Genomic DNA, 24384 nt, shown 5'->3' on the forward strand with positions numbered 1-24384 from the left:
CTCAAGTGCTCAAATGTTTCTAAAAAGTGAACACACAAAACTTGCAAAGAGGGTCAAATAGAAATTTACTTTTGAATTCACATGAATATTCATAAATAATTTTCTCCATTAGTCACTCAGCTGCAGTCAGTAATATATGATTTTCTGTAAATAGATTACATCTCTCTCTCCCGTTTTCTAGCTTCCATGCACAAATGCACTTTTAAAAAATTTGTCTTCTCTCTCTGTTTGAACCTTCTTACCAAGAGACAGGGAGACAGTAATATAAAATGGAGACACATTGTACCAAATCCCATTAACACTACAACCCTGCTTTCTGCACAGATACTTGATATACAGTATTAAATTTGGATACATCTGAATGCCTTCTTATGCCAATAACGAGACTTTCACTGACAAAATTGAGATAGACTCACAGAAAGTAGAGACTGAAAAGACCTGTTAAATCATGGTGTATCTTGCTGCTAGTGTAGTATGTTCCTTAATGTTGATACGATGGGCCAGATTTGCAGGTGGTGTGAATCAGCAAAGCTATGCTAATTCATAGCAGCTGAGGATCTGTGATTATATTTGATCATGTAACTTATGGTAAAGTAATATTTGCTATATTCATGAATTTGAAAAAAATATTTCAAATATACAGTGATTATTTCTCTCAACAAATAAGTGTCACCTCTTCCCAGGAGAGGCTGGATAGGAGCATAAAAATAATTGAATGTGAATATGTGTCCAGCTTGTGCTCCAGTGAATGTATATGGTATTTTCCAGGGAGAAGAGGAGAGAGGGAGCTTCCTTGAAGCTTTACTTAAAGCACCTTCACACGTTATAACTGGCAATTTCTCACAAAATCCAGGGACTGTATGTCTCATACCTATACTGTAGACGCCACTGATCTCATCTGAGTTTTCTTCCCCAATCAAGCATGGTAAGTCCTAGTTTCACTGAGCACTGTGTGTGTGTGTGTGTGTGTGTGTGTGTGTGTGATGTTTTGTCGATTATGAAAACAAATGGGTCTATTTAAGTAGGAATTGCATGTATTCTGGAAGCCACTTCACATGCAAAATTCCCACTGGGTTCAATGGGAGTTGCACGGGTGAGGGGCTGCAAGACCAGGCTCTTAATGAGAACTTGAGATAACCATTACAGTTACAAAAAATACACAGCTACACAGTATTCTTCAATGCTGATTCTGTGTGACTAGTAGATGACCTTTGAAAGACTAGACCTTACTCTTTTGACCTAAATTTGATTTGACTTGGAAAGTTTGGCCAGTGGTAATTAGTAATTATTTCCATTTGATATACATATTATATCCTGTGAGCGGCAGCCACATCCATCTCTCTCATCATGTGAAGAATCAGGACAAATATACCATTAGTAAAGGCCGAATGTATATTGCCATATAGCAACACAGTATTCTGAATGAATGACCTGAACAAGAGGTTTGCACAGAGACATTAAAGACATAAGAATCTTAATACAGCAACACATCCAGAAAGTTAGGATACAAATGATAAATATGATATGATCATATACCATACATAACACATACATGATGCAGAGGTGGCTATGGAAAATACTCACTTTTTCACTTGATTCTGCTTCCTTTTGGCTTGTGCACCCCATTGGTGCATAGCAGGGAAATAGGTACTTGTGTGTAGTGGAAAAAATTACACTGACTAATAAACACGAGCATTTTACTTAGAAAAACTGTCACAAACTATTGCTGAATGAAATTGACAAACAACCAATACAAATAGTGCATCAAACATGTTATGAACCTGGGATGAAGTCCTGGCCCATTGAAGTCAATAGGAGTTTTGCCATTCACTTCAAGGGGCCCAGGATTTCACCCCTCGTTTCAATATTTGTGATTCTTAAACTGGTTAGTGTAAAATTGGAATGTGATGCATTAAACAAAGCATCCTATTCCCTCATGCAATCGTGTTTTAACTAATACAGTATATCACAAGTATAATACAACATTTGACAGAGGTTTAGGAGGAAATTGACAAATGTTTTCCAATGTATAGGAAAATGTCAATGATCAAAAATTCTACTATTAATTAATTGACTTAGTGTAATACATTTTATACAGGCTATAAGGTAAGCTTGTACTGGCATTTTATAAGTCGCATATTATTTTTAAACATAAATATCTATTACCCTACAGTAGAAAAAAGGTTTTTGGATTTTGTTGAAGATTATTTTTATGTAAGAAAAGCCATATAATGTATGACATCAAACCTATTGTTGAATATGAATAACCTTGTGTACTTTAATGTTAAATATTAAGCATCAAATCAAGTAATTGTATTAAATTCTATTACTAGTATGTTGCTGGGGAAAATATTGCCAAATTTAGGCCAAAGTTGCTGGTTAGTCACATGATTTTTTTTTTTTAATTATCCAATTCAGATGTATTATACATTTGTGTCATTTTCATTACTTATAGTCTACCACCTATCAAGTTTCAGGTAATGGACCTGTCTTCTTGCATTTACTGGCTTAACAAAGATGAAAACAATGAAGTATGTAAAATAATCTAATTTGAAATATGAGTTAAATGCTAGTGAAAACTTAAGGGATTTTATGTATTTATAAATGATACCACTACCAAGTGGTTGTTATATATGATTTTATATATACATATTGTATGTATGAATAGGTGTGTGTGTGTATATATATATATATATATATATATATATATTATGATAGGTAAATACTGACAGCATGAATAATATTTGACCTTTTAAAATCAATTTTAAATACTCTACTGGTAACTGACATATGTATATTGTGCTTACTACAAATCATTTGATCAGAAAATTTGCATTTTTTTGTTCAAAAGCTCCAAAACACAAGCAGTTAATTTATTTACCATAGGCTATTATCTTCTATAGTATGTTATGATGACACAACATTTAATTTTGTATAAAATATTTTCTGAAGGGTCAAGCTCAAGCAGAATCACTCAAACTAATATACACAAATTGAAAACCTAAACAATGAATGAATTTCTCCTCATTCCCCTTGTTTTATGTGTGGCATTTTATAATAGCTTTTTCTTTTGGGAAAACTATAATTGCCTGTTAAGTTTTGACTCAAGAATGTTAATGCTTATCTGCTAGTTAAATTACATTCTTCATTAGATTAACATATGTCAGCTGCCTACTGGAATCCTAACATTCTGCCCACCTGTGATGTCATAGTAAGGAGGGGCTTTTCCTCTGCAGACTCCTCCCTCGGTATCTCCTTCATCACCATGGCAACAGCCTTATCTGCCGCCCTAGAGCCTTTCCCCTACAACAGTGAAATCAACAATGGCTTGTGTCAGGAGGAATCTTTGTTACTGGTTACAAAAAATACACCCCAGAACAATCCAGTAATTAAATGACGGTGTTACGCTGGAAGTAAAAGTATGTTGTTGTTGAAAATAAAATACACACATACTGTTAAAAACAAAATACCAAAACCAAACAAGTAAACAAAACCCCCCCAAAACTTAATTGATAACAGAGTTGGGGCCCCGTCCTGCAGCTTTTACTCATATGAATCACTCCATTGACGTCAATAGGACTACAAACTGTCTTGCTTTTGTGAGGCCTCACGGGAGTACATCAGCAGGAGTGAAGGAAGTTGAGAATCTCACAGAACTTGGCCCTCATATGAGTAATATCTGGAGGATCAGGCCCTTAATTTCTTCACCACTAGTTAATTGTAGTTATTTGCAACTTTACAGCGGAAATATACATGCTTTCTACTCAAATCAGATTATAGACAAAAAGAAATCAGGCTGTTATGAAGATTTACAGCTTACGTAAAATGAAAGTTAAATTCTCCTTTAAATACTCTAAATTTAAGGGCAAAATTCTCCTCTTGGATCTACATTGTAGATCGTGAGTCTCTGATACTCTGCTCTCCCTGTATGTATAGAACTTCTGTAAATATCAGTGAATGTCTGAGGGTGTAGGGAGAGAAGAGTAGTGGAGCTTGATTAGACTTTTCTTACACTCACAAAACTCCATTGAAGTCCATGGGAGTTTGGGGTGTACAAAGACTGAAGGATCTGGCTCCATGACTTCAGAATTTTGCCCTAAGCTTACATACATTTCATTAACTAAGAGTCTATTGAATGTATTTCTTAACTACAGTACAGTATAATAAGAATGATTTAAAATAGCATTGTATACTGTGTCCTAAGAAGGATACTATTTATTGATACCAAACAATGCGATGTAATTTTTATATCACAAATACCGTATAATCGTTCACAGCTCAAAAACATGTGCATAATATTGCAATTTTAAAACAATGTTTATGAAAAAACAAGGTCAAATTTAACTTATTTGTGCAACGCATTGCAGTTAACCTAGAGAGAGTTCTTTGCATGCTGCAAGAAGTTCTCATACCATAAGTGTCATAAAACATAGGCATGCTCAATTTGTAATTCCTTTGATATCCAAAGAACTGCAAAAGGCATTGTAAAGTTTACTTCAGATTAGGATATTCTCTCTTATTTGGTGAGAAGAGAGTTCTAAGTGCAAAGCATATCAAAGGTTCTTGTCCAAACATTTATTTATTCACGATTCATTTGATATGTTACAAATCCATGAAAATATTTTCTTTAATATGTGGAGCTACTATTTAGCTAGCATTAGTAACATGCTGTTTGACTTTCAGAAACCTAATCCTTTTGTGTTGAATGCTATAGAGAAGTAGTTTATTAGCTAAAAAAGGATGCATCAGAAAGCATGCAGTGCTTTTTATTTCTTGCACAGTAGAAACCCACCAAAGCAAAGGTCAGGTCACTTTTTTGAAGACAGAGCCACTTTTTCTTCAAGGTTTCACCTACTGCCTGAAAAGAGTCATGATACTCACATTAGTGCCTGCTATCAACTTTTTAAAAAAATAGCCCTGTGAATGGCTGATATCATACACCACATATCTCATCACTTTAAAAGTGTGGCTATAGTCAGAATAGAAACTCAGTAAAAATGACATCTTAGGATACTGTATTGCTTTTCCTTCCGTGACTTTCATCTCACATTTGCTATGCTTGGAAGTCAAAACACAATTGAACTGCAACCCCACAAAAGCGTGGGTGAACCATGTTGATTTATTTCTGACTGGTACACTCATGATATACAATAAAGATTCTGGAATCAGAACTTAGCTTTGCAACATATTTGATGATAGGAGAGGCAGAGCAGAATACAGCAGCTGTAGTTCCCAGTGATTTCAATGGAGGGAGATGCAGGTGCTCAATACTTCTGAAAATCTGGCCACATATTTAGGTGCTTAAATATGGATTTCAGTGCCTAATGTTAGGTGTCCAAGTTTAAATGTTTTGGCCACTTCAGGGTACTCTTGTATATACTTGACATTTTGCCTGTCTGTAAATTTTTGGCATCAGTACCTCTGGCAGCTTGCATGAGCGAGTTTGATTATGTCTTGTGGGACACAATCAATTATTTCCCCCTTTCAAACCTTGAATCATAGAATATCAGGGTTGAAAGGGACCTCAGGAGGTCATCTAGTCCAACCCCCGCTCAAAGCAGGACTAATCCCCAGACAGATTTTTTTTACCCCAGTTCCCTAAATGGCCCCCTCAAGGACTGAACTCACAACCCTGGGTTTAGCAGGCCAATGCTCAAACCACTGAGCAATCCCTCCCCCCAGCTATCCCTTCCTGTAAAAAGGAGGGGGAAAACAAATCTAGTCTTTGTATCTAGGGCACAGAAATGGTTAATACACTGCCGTTAGTTAGCTACAATTGAAATGATAATCTGTTGGGTTCTAATGACAATATTTTAAACACAGAGATTACTATATATATAGTCATGCAAGAATTGCTTTAAAATGTGTATTTATTTATTTGGCTGCCTCCATTGTTAAGTTGTTCTCCATTGTTAAGTGTTATTTTTTAGCAATATTGGATTGCTGTACATATTGTCTGTTACAGTAGCTTGGTGTTGAGCACTATAGTTCTTCTGGAACAGCTAATTTTACACTTGCAAGCTCCTCATAATGAACAGTTCATCATAACTCAGAGACCTGGGGTAAATTATTTTCTCATATATGCATCATTTTGATCACTGAGTGAATGAGTTTCACAAATACCTCTTTTGTCAGCAATGTGCAGATTTAAAGAATTATGATGCACAGCATGCAAACCTGCATATAAAGCAAGGATACTGTCTTGAGTGAATTGGTGCAGGGAAAAGGTATGATTTGCTTTCATACAATATACTGTAGCAGTAAAACTGAGGAGTATATCAGTGTTTTATTGTCTGGTACAATTAAGATTAAACCACTCCTTTTTAGGAAATATCTCTAAAACAAGATAAACAATACAATAGAGTATTTCCACAGCACTTTGAATATTGTAATAGGGTCAGCTAAAAACTTGCTAACGATTTCTGCAGGTTCTCCCAGGATGAGAGAATGGATGGTAATAGACATTTCCATAGGAGTGTGCAGATTTTGCAAACCCACTCTGTAGGGAAATACACTGGTTTAGCAGCTGGTGTTTCTGAATAGCGCCAAATTAAATTCAGTACAAGTCACACTACTTACAAAGAATGTGATACTTGTTAATGAGGATTTAATTAAGCTACTGTAAAAGAATATTAATTTAAGGTTCAGGACAGCATGAGCATTTTTTAGTGAGTAAAAACATATAATTTAGCAACTTTGTTCACGTTGTCTAAAACTTCTTTCCAGCATTTAATATTTGAGCACATGATCATTTTCTGCTACAGATCATTTGTAAGGCCTGAGTGCCTGGGACAGCTGTATGATTCTTACAGATACATGACCATCTCGTAAAGGCCTTACCTTTGTGAGAAGACAGTGAAATTTATAAATTGATTTGTTTGAAATTTGAAAAAAAAATTGTCTGAAGAGTTTACGATTAGTTCATTGCAAATATCTGATAGTCTAACTTCAACAAAGCCTGAACTTTCTTGTCTACTCCCCAATTGGATGTTGAATGTAACACAGTAAGAACTTTAATCTAATATGGGCTTTGAAATTCACTTATGGCAAATATTGAAGCATTTGAGCTTAAAATTCACCTTTTTCATGAATATTCGTGCTGTTAAAGTTGGAGTGTGATAATTTTCATAAAAATGAGCATGAGAGAATTGTTAGCATGGTCAAATTGACATTTATTTTCAAAGTCAACTAGTGTTCATAGACATTTTCCACACTATTGTCTATGTTCTAATACATACACACACATAGCCAGCATTGTGTTAGACTTGTGCAATTCCATTTGAAGTCAGGGAGGCTCTACCAGTCTCTTTGAGAGAAGTATTTGGTCCAGAGTGAATGGTGTAGGGAGGTAGTTTTATATTTTTCAGGTGTAACTGTGTGCTGTTTTATTGATATATTAGGAATATTCGCAACCTGCCTGTGTCCATACACCCTAAACTCATTTCTTGTGCAACAGCTATAATCTAAAGCAGTTTCACTAAGGTAAAGTACAGACATAGCCAATACAAGCACATATAATACCTGCCTAGCAATTTCTTACAGCATTTTTCCTTGCCTATTGAGGAGGAAAGAAATAACTTTTTTCCCATACTTGTGAAGATAAATGTGAAAGGAGTGATCAACCATACAGTACTCTTCAAACAGTGCCACTGCATTAAAATGTAATGGCCCCATAGGACAAAGTGCCAATGTTTTAGGGGTCCCAAGGGAGCTAAAAAAAATGAACTGGCATTTTGGATTCACTTCTCTGAGGATGTAGTCCCCCTGGCTGCATTTAAACACCAAAAATATTTTTGTCTTAAACTGAAAAAGCATGTTTGTGTATCGGCAATGCTAGAAACATACTTTCTCATTCCAAAATGAAGTTTTAAAGGCACTAGAAGGGGCTACAGGTACTCGTTCCTCACAAAGACTGAATCCAAAATGTCTGGTGGTGAATGCCTGCATTCATTGTCAGACTTTTTGTATTGAAAAAGCGATGCTCTGTATTTTATAAATTCATTGGCCTATATTGAGGCTTAGGCTACATCCTCACTATGGGGAGGGGAGGAGGGCGGGGTCGATTTAAGATACGCAAATTCAGCTACGTGAATAGCGTAGCTGAATTCGACATATCGGAGCCGATTTACCCTGCTGTGAGGATGGCGGCAAATCGACCTCCGCGCCTACCCCGTCGACGGCGCTTACTCCTACCTCCGCTGGTGGAGTAGAAGCGTTGATTCGGGGATCGATTGTCGCGTCCCAACGAGACGCGATAATTCGATCCCTGATAGATCGATTTCTACCCGCCGATTCAGGCGTAGTGTAGACCTGCCCTTAGAGTTGCTGTCTGACACTTGAAGACATCCATGAATCACCACAGGGACAGAACTGGAGGCTTCCAGCACCCAAAGTACTTACCTCTACTATTTGAGATAAAGTAGCAACTCCATTGCTAGCAGCAGTTGCAGACTCTTAACTTCTGTGTGGCTCAGCCACTAGAGAAGGATGTATGAATATTTCGGTTACTTCAGTCTCCACGTCCACTCAGTGCTTGATTTCTCTGAGTTGCTTATTTTGGTAGTGGTGGGTTGTAAGTAGAGACGCCAGAGGATGACAGTACCTTTTGCAACAACTTTTGAAATTTTGTTTTGTTCAACACTGGAATGATAACAAAGCCTTTTGAATATTTTTGAATGCTCGGAGAGTAATTAACCATTGGACTAATTTACCAAGGGTTGTGGTGGATTTTTCCGTCACTGACAATTTTAAAATCAAGACTGGATTATTTTTAAAAAAGATGCCCTCGGAATTATTTTGGGGAAGTTCTGTGGTCTGGGTTATACAGAAGTTCACAATGGTCCCTTCTGGCCACCTATATATTTCTTTTCACAACATGGACTTGTGTTGAAATTGCTGTATTCAAATTGAAAACCCAAATATTTTGATTAGGGTCTCTCTCTCTCTAATCAGAAGTGACCAGAGAGCCCTGGATCTCAGAAAACTTCTGGACAAAAACTTCATGGAAACAGTTATGTCTCTGTGAAACATTTTGGCTTTGAAACAGTATATTTCAATTAAATTACATTTAAACAAAAAGGTTCTGACTTAGAATCAGTTGTGAGCTTAGACCTGTTAAATCTTCTGGGAGTCTCTCAATTTCAGGCACTCTCTTCTGGGTGCTAGAGCGACTGCCTGAATCTCCTGTTTTTGGGCAGCCTTTTAGGAACCCAGGCTGGGCACCTGAAATCAGCTCAAATCCTGCACTCCTGCAGTGGCCTGGTCATCACTTCCCTTACCACTGAAGAGATGTTCAGAAGCTGTGGCTATTCAGAAGAAAGAGCCAGCGCTGAAGGCAGCAGTCAGTGAGGGGATCTGCAGATTGCAGCCCAGAGCAGAAGGGAGACAAGAAACCTTCCACAGGAGGCTAGGAAAGCAAGCAAGATTTTGGCACTCACTTCTCAGCACTTCCCTTAGGGAAGAGGGAGGAAGAGACTTGGAGCTTAGAAGGATGGGTACTGCTGCACCAGGGGTGACCAGAAACTTGAGTGGGAATGAAGAGAAACTCAGAGGGCAGGGGACAAGGGCTGGGGGGTGATTCAGCGATAATGAGGCAGGAAGAAGGAGAAGAAGGTGAAATTCGAGGGAGGAAAGAGGAGCCAGAGAGAGGGTGAGAAGAGGGGAAAAAATGAGGGTGGAATTGATAGGTTTGTTGGTGGAGGGAGGGAAATCGATGAATTTGATAGATGGGGGATGCTAATACAGTCATGCATATGCATCAATTATGCATGTTAGGATATTTTCTCATTTGTATACTATCTCCAGATTTTCAGACATACAGCCTTGACAGGTATGTAAGCCAAAAGAAAGACTCAAACAGTTACAGTTGTATTCGTCCAATGTCTTTCCTTGGTGGAGTAATGATATAAAGCACAATGATGCCATTACACACAGAAAGTGTTACACAGAAATACAAAGGTATGTTTTAATGCAGAAAGGGCTGTTAGATTTCCTCCAAGATATTTCAAATTGTTTCCCAAGGCTTCTTTCAATTAGTAAGCTGGGGAGTCTGCTAATTTACAATTATAGATCCTGTTCCTAGCCATTCCTCCGCCCCATGGCACCACAGTCTGCTGACAAACCACTTATTTCAGAAAGCCTTTACAGCATGTAATTAAGTTCATCACCAAAAGGGTGGACATAATTACCTACATATTTCACATGGAAAATATTTTCCTATTGCAGGTCTGTCTCAAAGTTCTAAGCAGGCAGAATAATTGATATAGAAAATATTTGTTTCCAGTTACACTGTGAAAGTTCACCAAATAGCCACCTAAGAAACTGACTCAGCATTAACCCCCATGCTTCCATTTTTATAACCTTCAGAAATGCATTTGAGTACATTTCAGGCTGAGTTTCTTTTAAATGTTAATGAACTCATTTAAAGCTGCTAAATAATGAATTGTGTCCTTTTAGTTGCTAAGAGAAAGGCAACAATTTGATTCTGATAGTCTATTAGATTGACACTGATTCTAGACTGGTTTAGGGAATGGGAAAAGAATGACTATTATCAGCTATAGGAAGCCAGTAGCCAACAGATCAATGCTTCTATATCTTTTTAAATAAAACCTTTACCAGGTCCATAGTCTGTGATCTCTATGTACAGAACCTGTGTCCTTTCATGCTATTAAATACAATGAATCTCTTGCAGTGGTAAATCATATACTTTGGGCTTATTTTGAAATATAGTTTCAACTCCACCTCATCTGAATTCTGCAACGTGAGCCATATCTCTTCCCAACCATAATAAGCTCTCTGGCATTGTAACCAACATAACCAAGTACTCCTGCATGGCACAGAACCCAGCTAAGCTATGGCTCTTTGCATGACAGCATGCTGGTGCTATGTAGGGGTGAGCTGGGTTGTCAGAGTTCTACTACGAGAGGGATATTCCCATCATGGTCCTCTGTGGAGGGTGCACACTAGGGGGGCAGAGTCTATTCTAGCCATTAGGCCTTGAGAGGAGGATTCCTGAAACCCTGCCTCCTCCCTCACTGCGTTTCCCCAATGCCCAGCCAAGAGAATGTAAAAGTAACTGTGCCCTCCCAGCTGCAAAGAGGGATGGATCAAATTCTGTCCTCAGATATGCATGTACAACCCCAATTGACTTAATTAAGATCAGATGATATGTCAGCAGCAGTCATGCATACTTAGAATTTGGCACTGTATAAGCAGGTCAAGATAGAGAAGGGATACACTGTCTATAGAAGACCATTACATAGAAATGCAAAAGAAGCAAAAGCCCTGGCATGATGTGCTAAAGCACATTGGGACCAGGGCAGGAATACAGCTGGCCTCAAAGTGGGAGCAATAGAGAATCTGATGCATAATCTACAAACACATTCTTCAAAAAACTACTTATAGATGTAAAAATTAATGAGGAAGAGCAAATACAACCTATCTTTCCAAAAAATGTACGTGAGATGTGTAATTACTTACAATCAGGCATGCCGAACCTTATTCTAAAAAAGCACAGCAGATACACATTTTCAGTTAATGGGAGAAAGATTTATCAAGGGCCAAATTCTGCCCTCACCTATATCTGTACTGCCTCATTGAAACTGGTGGGGATACATGGGTGTTACTGAGGGCAGAACCTGGCCCCGAGAGCACCGTTTAGCAAAGCAGAGAGGTTACTCATATAATATGTGATGTCTATTAGAAAAGTCTGTTCTCAGCTGAGAACAATGTCAATCATGAAGCACAAACTAGATATACTGGATCCAAAGCTCTTGAATATTGTAGAACTTCCTGTATAGATACCAGTATGAAGTTCCAAAAATGTTGGTGACTTTGCATCTGGTGTTCTGGTTTGGGTTCATCTGTGGCACACACTTCTACCCATCCCATAGATCATATTTTACCTTTATATATTTTAATTAGAGATGTATGAAACTCAGTGCTTTTGGGTTCCCAGGACTCTGGGCAAATGCTTTTCCTACTTTAAGTCCACATGGCTCCATGCCTACTAAGTTTTGCATTTGAGCCAACTCCAAAACTCAAGAGTGGCTTTGCATGGTCAATACCTGAAACCACAACTCAGCCTGGGTCTCCTGAAAAAATGTGGCAAAGATTTGCCCAAAGGTTGGTGAGCAAACCTTGCCCAAGTTTCAAGTTTGAAACAAACGCAAACTACTAGGCAAGTTTCACCTAGTTTGGGTTTTTTAAGGATGGTTTTGCACAGATCCTCCTTTCATCTCATCTGCCAGTATAATGTGGTTACTTCAGTAAAGGTCAAAAACTCTCCTGAGCTCTTGCAAATTTTTGATAGGAAAAGTCAGGCTCAGGAAACTTTTAGTGACATCTTTCCTATGCATGAGCAGAAAGTCCAGCCAGACTTACTCCAGCTTAAAATAGGTCTTTCATTAGGTATTCAACTCATGCTCTTTGCTTTGAAAGGTGACTGACTGTGATGCATATTTCATTTTTCAGACTAAAATGTCTCAACATTGTTCAGGTCTGTAGAATACTACACCATTTTCTGAAAAGAAAATCAGTTTTAAATGGCAACACAGAACGTAGAGGGGTTTATTGCTTTTTTTTAAAGGCAAATTTTATGGAAAATATATTTAATTGATGGAAAGCTTAACATAATTGTAGCTTTAAGTTATAGCAACTCAGGTCGTTTGTGCTAAGAAAGAGAACAGACCAAGCTACCGTACATGTTGCACTCTGGCTGCTTGGCTGCTCTCCAGATCCCCAAGCAGCTGATGTATTAGACTTACAGTACCAATTAAATAGCCTATTCAAAATGGATTTATGTGCCACAAATCATTGTATTTTGCAGAATTTAAAAATAAGAGATGAGCCATGCATGGCTCTATTGTTTAAATTATGCAGTGCTAACATTTTCCCTCCTCAAAATGAGTGCACAACTGGACAGTGATGCCAACAGAATTCCTGTGGCTATGGAACATTAGAAACATCTTGAGTTCTCTTATAAAGTCTAAATGTACTTTCTCCGCTGCAGCCCTTCTCAGTCCTTTCTGTTCCGTTTTGCCCCCTTCCCCTTTTCTTTCCATTATCTACCTGTTCCCCAGTTACTTTCTTCTTGTACTGTTTTCTGGTCCAGCATCTCTTAAAAAAAAAAAAAAGAATATCCCTGCTGGCAGGCAGAGCTGTGAGCCAATTCAAGATAGCTGCTTAAAGCAAGTATCATCCTGTGGATTCTCTTTCTCTGGGAGACTTGAGCTAGGATTTTTAGAAAATCCCAAGGGGTTTAGATACCTAAATCCAATTTCAGTGGCACCTGGGCCTCTCCTTTGAAACTTCCAGACTTTGTTTGGTCTGTTTCTCCATGATACTTGGGGCCTTGCCCAAGGTAACAGAGGAAGAAGTCTTTGACAGTGCCATGAATTGAACACACATCTCCCAAGTCTCAGGCTAGTTTCTTAACCATCCTTCTCTCTTTCTAATATTTGCCTAAATAAATCCATTTAATCCTAACTGCAAGGACACATTTTTTGCTCCTCGTGTATGGAACGTCAGCAAAGAAAATTGGCGATGAGAATAGTAATGAAATAGCACAAACTTTTCCACTGAAGTATGTGTTTTGTGTGTATGTATATGTAACTATCCAATAGCACAGAAAAAGTGCAGTTCTACTCTGAAAAGTGACTTTGTCAACGTGGTACTTTGAAGTTACATGTTTATTATCTCAGTGATTGCTGTCTCAAATGCGCTGCCCTTACAGGTTTCCTAACTGCTATCAAAGCAGATTCATCCTGAACTTGGAGAGTCAAGCTAGGTTAATATATGGAGATATGCTCATCTCATAGAGCTGGAAGGGACCCTGAAAGGTCATTGAGTCCAGCCCCCTGCCTTCATTAGCAGGACCAAGTACTGATTTTGCCCCAGATCCCTAAGTGGCCCCCTCAAGGACTGAATTCACAACCCTGGGTTTAGCAGGCCAATGCTCAGGCCAATGCTCAAACCCTGAGCTATCCTTCCCCCTGCCCTTTTCACATCACCAGTAATAAAAACTCTGTAGGTCAAATTCTGACTTCATTGATCCTTGCGCAATCCCGTTGTCTTACACCTGTGAAAATATATTTAACTGACTGAAACTTAGTAAACAATTCTGTTGTTGATGAACATATAGACTCTAGCTCATTCCCTAAGGTGTGCTGGTTGCTGCAGGGCTAACAGGAGAATGGAGTAAAAACTTATTTTTGTTTCTCAAGTCAGCAGATTTGAGTCTGAATACACACAGGGAAGAAATGTATTGAGTACAATGGTGCCATTTTTTATGTAATTAGGAGTTGGAGTAGAACCACACTTTAAATCACCATTTTATAAAACTGTTAGGAAGTATGGGGAAACTAGTCAAGTTTGTCTCCAGCAATCTTATTTGCTGCTTTCATTTCCTGATTATTTTAAGCTGGATACTCAAAGAGCAAAGTATCTTTTGCTAGCCCAGTCTCTGACTGATGGATTATAAACAGTTTCAAGGAATAGCCGTAGAACTGCTCTCTTTACATCTCTGTGTAGTTTGTTTCAAAGGAACACTGTCTGGCCAGTATGGTTTAGCAGATGACCACTTAACATTTATTAGATGCTTATCAGAACAAAGAATTGATGATAATAATATTTTGCTGCTTTAATGAAGTCACTGACTAGAAGGGTTCCATGTGTCTAGGCTAGAAAGTCATAGGTTCTAGTCCCAACCATGATTTGAACTCATGCCATTACGGTATAGTACTTAGATGATGCATTCGTTGGAACTAATATCCTTCAGATAAGACATCAAACTGAGGTCTATGGTGCCTGCCAGGTAGAAGTTAAGAACTCATACCACTTTTCAATCAGTTTAATATTCTTGGCTATCATTCCTTCTCTTGGTTAAATATTAAAATGGTGCATGTGCTATTTCTGAATGCATAACAATGCATTTGCCTGTATCTGCTGCTCTTCTAAAGGGTAAGTCAGTGTCCTCTATTGCTGTAGGATACCTTGCATATGAAAACTGCTATACTAAAATCTATGCTATTCGTTCATAAAATATTTATAGAGAGTAAATGAATCATATACAGAAAACACGATAGAAAAGTACTGTACATTAAGAGTATGTTTTACTCTTTTGGTATGCACAATATAACTGAGGAGGAGGACTCTTAAAAGAGTTCGTTCCAGTGTTTTGCATTTACAGTGTGTAAATTTGCTTCAGTGGAATTGCATGGGATGTAAATTAGGACAAAATTTGGCCCTTTGGATTGCTCAGTCCTGTAGTTATACAAAACTCCTGGACCAAATATCTTGGAGCTCGTTCTGCCCTTGGATATATGAATACAACATTCACTGACTTCAATGTTTTGCTGCATGCATGTGTCTGAAGGGTGAATATGTCCCACTGATTCCAGTGAGAGTTATTTCCATGTAAGGACTGCCAGTTAGATTCCAAAGTCAATCTCAGGGAAAGGTGCATGTATGTAGTTTTAAACAGTATCTTATTCTGCTCTCTATAACAAAAAATAAATAAAATAAAAATCCTCTAGGGTTTGCATAGGTGAATGGGACTGTGATACTCTGTTAAAAGTCGACATCAGTGAGATACCAATAGAATCCTGCACAATAACACACCTACACTCTGCTTAATAAGTTGCAGATTCCCAGCATGGATAGCTCTGGGCAAGAATATTTGTGATCAGTCCTGTCACTGCTCCATGTGCTTTCTTCGGATGGGAACTGGAATCTCAGAAGAAGGAACTTTCAGCAGCAGAACAGGTTCCCCTCGTCAGCACTGCGTTATAGGAAGTCCTGCTTTCCCCCACTGGTTCCCTCTCAGTTCTCCCGCTCTGTCAGCCCTGATGTGTGTATCTGCTGGAAGACCGGTCAGTGGGACTTTAAATGCTGCATATGGGAATTTTTCCAGCTTAGGTCTGGTATGAGAAACTCCAAAGGCTTTGATGTGCTGAGTACGCAGATTGGAGGACCAGCATGCACAAGAATGTGTACATGGAAAAATGTGACCTCTTTCTCCCTGACCATTCTTCTGTGTGTGTCTAGAACAATGGAAGCCAGTCAGAGCTGGTTGCTTGCTGTTCTTCATGTCCCCTGGGATTTAGATGAAGGAACATGGGGGAGGGAAGGGCATGTTTGCCACTTTAGTAAGTAAATTAGGTACATTTTCCAGCTACATTGAGGATCAAAATTTGGCCCTCAGTAACAATCAATGGCAATTTTGCCTGGGTAAACACTCACTATTTCAGGATTTGGCTTTATGTGTATCTTGACATTCTTTAAAACCATGAAACATATTTGTTCCCTTTATTAAAAGACATTAAATGCAGTTTGTTGTTTTTTAGCCACAAATCAGAATTAAACTGTAGTGCTTTTACACATGCAGGCCATTAACCAGAATTATGAGTAAACCATTTAATACTGCTAAAATCAATTTGGATTATATGTAATCTGTGGAGATTTGGAACCTTGTATTAGCGCTAATGCTGTTCAAGATGTAATGCCATAGCTAGATTAAGCACTGAATTGATGCTATAGTGAGTAACTATGACAGTGAAAACAGAGAGAGTATGAATATATTTTATTTTCAGGCATGCATTTGCTATGAATGAAAATGAGCAGAAAAAGATGGCATTTTTCAGTTTCTTTGTTAAGATCAGACAGGTTTATCAAAGAGCCAGAATATAAAATAGCCTTGTTAAGGGTTTATAGAGCACCCACATCATTCTGATTGACTTGATGACTATAAGGGTAACTATACTTTTCAAGTCTGTCTTATATGACATGTCTGTAAATTAGAAATTCATTGGTATGTCAGGATAGCCATTTTCAACTGCAGTGAATACATTTTCCCGCTTATTTTACATTAGAGAATGGCCTGAGTTGCAAAGTTCAGTACCTTTATGGGGGTTAAACTTCAAAGTTCAGGGAGAGGTGGGTGGGGAGGGGAATGCTGTATCTGGGTTTTGGTTTGGCTCCATCTTTATTTTATATCAATATAACTTTCTTACTCTGCTTTCTGCACTGTGGGCATCATATGCACCAAGGTTTGGGAGTCCTGACAAGTGAAGCAACTTGTTATAAAACCAGCCTCTAACTGCTATGGACTATCTGTTGCTTGCGATGGCTGCCATAACAAGCGATAACACACACAGACCAATCCTGAGCAGAAGATCTAGCAATACCACAAAACACATGTCTGATCTACAGTGATGTGGAGGGGAAGTCAATGAACAACTTAAGTACCACATAGGTTACCCTGGAAAAGATAAAGCCAGCTGCTACAGAAAATGGATAGTATGTGAGTGGTGCTCTTAGCTATTGGCAAAAATATTCACGTTGGCGTGGCAATACAGAAATGTTCCAGTGGCTGTCTGTGCACAGAGGGGCTATCTTCAAATAACTGGGGGGTACTGGCTTCAATCTCAAGCTCTTGTCCCTTTAGGAAGGAAAACAGCTAGTATTTATGGGAAGGGTGGCTTGCTGTTTGGTTTTGCTATTATTTCCTAATTATAAAGCAAGAGGACTCTGCTGGGTTTATTGTTCTTTGACCTACTTTTAAATCTGTGTCAAAGATGCCTAGAGTCTGGGATATACTCTTTCAAGTAGAGTATGTTGTAAATGGAAATATACTTTTAAAAAGAATAAAGTGATGTACACTCCTAAGCTGTTAAAATCACAAGCCCTAACTCCCTACGATGTGTAGGAGATGTATTTACCTTATTATCAACTTTTACAAATCTAAACTCTTTGCTCTGACTCCAACTTGACACCTGTGTAGCTCCATTCACTTCACGCTCGAACACTTGGGTAGGGGAGAGGAGAATCAGGTCCTATTATTTCTTATTTCTTTTGTGGTGGCTGCTCAAATTAAGCACAGCAGGAAAAGTGTACCCAGTTTTGGCCATCTGAGTCATCAAACATTTAGAACAAGGGGAAAGGAGAACTAAAGGGGCCTGGCACAGTGAGAAATCATTACTGGTTTTTAAAAGTATCATTTTAGTACCTTTCTTGCTCATCTTTGGCTGCTCTCCCTGGCTGTTCCTGGAAATGGGTGTTAAAGTACAATGAGCTCCTGCATCCAGTTTAATTGTTCCATGGCCAACTGCATTTTTCCCACCTGCACTGAGGCTGCTAAAATTCCTACTACCATAGACATATCCTGTTAAATTTGTGTACAACGCAGAGGTGAATATTCTCACTCCTATCTCCATTTAAACCAGAGCTGGAGCGTCCAGCTAGGTTGCCCCTCAGTGATTTGTACCCCAAAGGACCATAAGTAAAACAGAATAAAATCAAAGGGCCCAAAATATTAAACAAAGCTGGGGATGCCTTCTAATCTAATCAGATAGCGTATGCACAGTTTCGTTTGTAGTTAGGACCTACAATAAGTGTCTTTTAAAAAAATGTCAGTCCTAAATATGTAGCATCCCTCATTGTGGAGAAGGAGCAGACCTCAAGTGTAGTGAATAGAAAAGGAATTCTTTACTGAAGCTGTTGGACATAGACAGATCCTGAAGCTCTTTCTCTGGTTCTCTTATTTACAGATTAACTACCACAGCATGTGCTACCTAGGTCTCCCTAAATCTTGTTTTGTACTAAACAGTCATGGAAGGGATTGCAGATTAAACTATGGGAGAGAGAAACTTAACACTGACTAAGCATATTTCACACTAGAGCACGGTGCTTCAAAAGCCAGTTAAATATGGGCCCTAAAACCTTGAAGCATTGGCTAGAATATCTGTATATTCCTCGAGAGACAAGGTGGGGGAGGTAATATATTTTATTAGACCAACTTCTGTTGGTGAGAGAGACAAGTTTTCAAGCCTTGACCTAAATAGAATTATATATGGCTTTTGCTAGACACCTAATTTCAAAACCAGTTAAGAGACACACAACTTCTAGGCTTGGTCTACACTAACCCCCCAAATCGAACTAAGGTACGCAACTTCAGCTACGTGAATAACGTAGCTGAAGTTCGAAGTACCTTAGTTCGATCTTACCTCGGTCCACACGCGGCAGGCAGGCTCCAACGTCGACTCCGCGGCTCCCCCGTTGACTCCGCGGTACTCCTCTCGTCTAGCTGGAGTACCGCAGTCGACGGCGAGCACTTCCGGGTTCGACTTATCGCGTCCAGACAAGACGCGGTAAGTCGAACCCAGAAGTTCGATTGCCAGCCGCCGAACTAGCGGCTGGGTATAGACGTACCCCTAGAGTATCAGAGGGGTAGCCGTGTTAGTCTGAATCTGTAAAAAGCAACAGAGGCTTTTTTCAGATGCATCTGAAGAAGTGAGGTTCTTACCCACGAAAGCTTATGCTCCCAATACTTCTGTTAGTCTCAAAGGTGCCACCGGACCCTCTGTTGCTTTTTACAACTTCTAGAGTAATTGTGATCTCTTTCAGTTGTTGTACACTATTGTTACACTGGAAGACAGGATAGTTAAGTAATATATTGTCATTGGTATTTACTAACACTTATTGAAGAGAAATAGGGCCAGACTCTGATCTCAGTTATGTGAAGCCAGAGTAACTGATCAGAATCTTGGCCCATGACATTTAGTGGTAATTTCAGGACAAGAATCTCAGAGAATGGTTTGATCTAGTTTAGTTTATTTTTTTATATTTGCCATAATGATGATTTAATAATTCCGCCCCAGATTTTTTTTTATTAAAAGGTTCATTCAAATACTATGCACAAATAATGGAAAATATTCCTGGTATCAAAACATAAAACAGCTTAATCACAAAATAAGAGTGTAATACCAGTAAATTGCATAGCGGGACAGAAAGATGGGCAAGGAGAATGGTGGAAGAAAAGAACAGGTGTGCAGAGTGAGTGGAGGGGGTGGCCCTGAGTTTGCTTTAAAGTTCTCTTATTTTCTCAAGGCAGGCAAGCAACGTTGCATTCATAGGAGAAGTTTAAAGGCTTGTCTAGATGAACAGCTGGAATCACATGTTTGCAACCTGCCAGGGTAGAATTAGCCATTCAACTTTGCATGGTGGATAAATCTGGTTCCATGCAATGTAATTGTCAGCCAAAGCCTTAAAATGTAAAGTTCTTTCTACTTTGCATGGACACTAAAGATCCTGCACTTTTTGAAAGTGTAGGGGTTTGCTTCAGTGCCCTTGACGTAAAATCTCCCCTTATCTCTCTTCTGCAGTGTTTGCTTTGTCTGTAAAGTTGTCTGAGTCTTAGTGTGTGTTATGTATATTCTGGAACACAACACTCAGTTTCAACACCACACAATGGCAGATGTCTACTCCAATATTACCTTTCCCTGAATAACAGCAGACTGCCATTCTACAGACAACAGCTATCACAGAGGGGATATTTGGGAATAAGGGGCAAGGGAATATTGTCTGCATGTTAATGCAAGTTTGGTTCCTGACCCAGAAATGGCCTCTCTGCTCAGCTTCTTGAATTTGGAATGATCTTATCTGAAACACTGGTGTATACTCATGCTGTTTTTTTACAGCATATGTGTACGCCAATCTGGTAGATGGTAACTGGCCAGCCTCTGGCCCTTGGTTTATTACATATTTTTGAACCATTCAGAAAGTGCTTAAAAGTGAGCTATTATAATGACTCTACTGTTTAAAAACATCATAAACACATTTTAAAAAACTACTATCTCATAGCTACCTACCAGGGTACAGGATTTATTTTTCTATTCTAATATGACACTGAAAATTTGATTATAAAAGTGCAAAAAACAAACATTCACTTCTAGATGATACCTTCCAGATCTATAGAGAGGTTTACTTCTATCCCAGGTAACACAAAAAACTGTTTTTATAGTTTATATGTTTTATAGTTAATAAATTAAAGTAATAATTAAACACAAAGGGCCAGGTTTCCAGATTTACACTAAGTGAGATTACAACCTGGCCCATAGTTTCTGAAACTGAAATTATGATCCAAATTTCTTTCAGCCAGCACAGCACTAAACACCAGCCTGGTTTTTGTTAAAATCAGTTTAAGTAAGGTGATGTAATGCAATAAGCACAAAGAAAATCTTTTTTGGCAAATCAGTTTGACTTTTTCCCAAGTACACTTATTTTTTGCATTCTTAAAAAGTCACCAGGTTATCAATAAAAATGTCCTGGTGAGGCTAGGCTTTTAAAAATGTGCACAAAAATATGCAATTACTCACTCCATTTTGGTCCATACTGCTGAAATTTAGTCTTATGTGTAAATAATTGTTGAGATTTTTTACAATTAGAGCACCTAGAAGCTCTGAGTCAGGAACAAGGATAATTTTTCTAATTTTTACTCTTGTCTTTGCAGGACCAAAATGCACGCAGTTCCCTGCCAAAGAGAGAGAATTTACATTCTTTTTTTATAAGCAGCAATATCACTAAAATTCAAAAGTTAGCTGATAGTTTGGTGATTAATATCTCTCCTAGACATATTTTAGTCTATAAAACAAAAGCTCTTTAAAATTAGACATTCAGTTGAAATCCTAAGAGAGTCCTCTTGTGTGATTAAATCAGAATGATAAATCCACACTACTAAACCAGCCTTAAATAAACCATTCTAGTTTGGCTGGTAAAAGTTATGCTTTTGTTCAATAAGAATGCATTAATGAATCAGTATCTGCAGCATGAGATTTTTGACTTGGTAATGAAAAATGAGGATGACTGGGAAAATAATTAAGTGCCTCAAATACAAAATGGTGTGAACTTAGTAAAGATTTCTGCATGGATTTGTTCTGGAGTCTCAAGGCTTCTTGAATATGATCATCTCATATGCGCAAGTTTGTTAAATCAGCAATTACATATGCTGAGAAGCTTCTTTAGTGCTTACTTTCTTGGGATGTAAATGATATTGCTTATATTTCAAAATTGGTTTACGGTACATGGAAAATCCCTCGGATGTACTGTAGTTCCAATTAGCGGAATTTGCTGTCTTCAGCTAGGATGTCAAATCTGGCACTTTCCTGTCCTGTGTAGTTAAGACCAAACTAAAATCTTCTTTGTAGCTCAAGGCATAGTCACCTAGAGCTTGGGAGGTTAAGCTGTGTGACAGCTATTGTCAGAACTGTTTCTCTTCAGGGGCTCATAAAACATAAAAAAAAAAATCCCATTAATATATCTTAGTAGTCATGCATTACATACTCTGCTTGTGAGGCCTTCTGCAAGAGCAGGTTTGTTTAGAATGGATTGGTCTTGTACATCAAAATAAATCTTTATCAAATGGAAGACAAGCCAGAGATGAAGTAACCACTTTCCAAATAGCCTGCAGACACCCCCTTGTTATTTGCTTGTTATGAGAGACTCTAGTAGCTAATTATCTGGGGAGAAAACTTGTTTGACTGTTTATTACTCATCCTAAGGGCTAGATTGTAAGTCCATGTGTGAGGTAAGAACACTGTTTACACCCATCACCCTTAGCTGGGCTACCTAAACCTTGGCTCTGGGTGTATAGGAACAAGCAGGGCTGTTCACCTGTAGGTGGATATGGAATGGGTGAAATCTTGGCTTCTGCCTGCTCGCTGGGGAGAGTAGCTGAGTGAGCACAGGAGGGGGAGTAGTAATTTACCCCTGTCCCCCTCCCCCATGTAAGGACGATGGTTTATGGCTTTGGAGATGTGCATCAGTCACACCCTCCTGGGGCTACTGTTCACGTAATGTGGGACTACAGGAAGCATAAACCCAGCATAAAGCCTTTCTTTGTTTGTGGTGTTTGGATTTTTCTCAGAAGTGAAACTCCCAAGGGCGGAGGTGAAAGACGACATTGTCAGCTCTGACACAGAGAAGCTATGTGAACGACTCTTGAGGCATGTGCTTGGACCACCTCGACATTGCTTGGAAGTTTTTTCAATCCTATAATGGTGAAAAGTGAACCAAAAGGGGAGCTGTCACAGATGCTGACTGCCATGAGAGGCTAACAGACGTGCATTTCATGCCCAAATTTGTTACAGTAGAGAAACCTAGTTAGAATAACACTCCAGAGCAACTGCCTACCTCACAAACTCCAAGAAACATACCTATTAGTTAATCCTTCTTGCGTGTTTGTAAATACAATGAGCCAAATCCTCTCTTCCCCTGGAGAAATGTGCATGAGGAACAAAATTAACTAGGAAAGGCAATGACAACTCACGGAGCTCCCCAAGGTAGTGTTCTGTCAGGGACAGACAGGGGAGGGTGTGTGGATCTCCCAGTGTGATGCTGCACTGGTGTTGGAATGAAAAATCATCTGCAATATCCATGGAAAGCAGACATCTTTATAAACTTGTTAACCATCAAATGCCTAAGAGGAAAGCACTAGAGTTTTTCTATAAGGGAAGATGCATCTTCAGTTACACGGGGGCTGCTTTGCACCAGTCTACCATAGCCACCTATGGGAAGATCACATCAACATAGAGAGATCAATTGGTAGTAGAGAGGGCAAGGCCAGGACTTACCTATTCCCTAGTGACACCCCATGTAATGGTCCCTTTGAGTTATTGGCAGCCAGCATAAAGTTAAAGCAGCCAGACCAAGATCAGAGGACCAAAAGATTTGGCTTAAACCCACCTTTGCACACCTCTCCCTGAATTGTGCTGTGCATGGCTCAGTTGGGTCAGCGTTTTGAAGATCCATGCGAGTGCTTTATTTTTAAAGTAGACTCTACATTTCCTGCACAGAGTAGGCTTCTTTGGCCAATAACAATGCTAATGATTGAAGGCAACTTGGCCAAGGCAGGCTCAGAGCTTATTCTCATTTCCTAGCACATCAAGGAGCATTCCCTTCAAACCACAGTCCATTATCCTGAAAATGTTGGAAAAGATTTGCTGTCTTTCATGCCCCTGTTCACTCACAGATGGAGGAGTAACACTTTGTGTGCCTGCTGAGTCTGTTGCTATCTTTTTAGTATTGAAGCTTTCCTTCCTGGCCGCCCCTGCCCCCAGCACTTGTTCAGATTCCGGGTGAAAAGTTGATTTTTTGTTTCCCTGTCAAAATGTTACTAAGAAACTACAGATGAAAGAGGGCGAGGGAAAGGAGAACATAACCTATTGAAATAGTTTGTTTTACTCTTGAATAGCAGGGATTCAAAAGTATTATTAAGAATATTTTTTATTGCTGTCTAATCCTTTTACTTATACTGAAGTTTGCAAACACCCTGAAAATGCCTGCAGCTATCATGGATTTTTAAAATATTTTGCAAGACTAAATGTACACAGGAAAAATCCATGTTCATTAGTTCCCATTATTTGTAGGCAGAGTTTGAGTAGCTGTGAATGGGAACTGTACACAAATTACCTTAGTTGTAAGAGCAAAAGTGGGCTATGTGAGTGCAAATGTGGCTTAGACCCATGTGTGCAATTTGTGGGAGCAGACTTCTTTTACCATGTTTCTAAAACTTGACCCTCGAGGTTTCCTTGTTGATTTGCAAATCTAAGT

At 38.8% G+C, this 24384-nt stretch overlaps 1 protein-coding gene across 1 annotated transcript in view; it reads right to left on the reverse strand.

The window, feature by feature from the left end:
• PEX5L (peroxisomal biogenesis factor 5 like) overlaps positions 1–24384 on the reverse strand; it is a 163215-nt gene that overhangs the window by 63338 nt on the left and 75493 nt on the right. The window contains exon 2 of the mRNA XM_034782693.1: positions 3199–3303. Coding sequence (XP_034638584.1) covers positions 3199–3303 — 105 coding nt within the window. The remainder of the gene's footprint in view (positions 1–3198; positions 3304–24384) is intronic.

This window comes from Trachemys scripta, chromosome 9, assembly GCF_013100865.1.
Source record: "Trachemys scripta elegans isolate TJP31775 chromosome 9, CAS_Tse_1.0, whole genome shotgun sequence".
Classification (NCBI taxonomy): Eukaryota; Metazoa; Chordata; order Testudines; family Emydidae; genus Trachemys; species Trachemys scripta.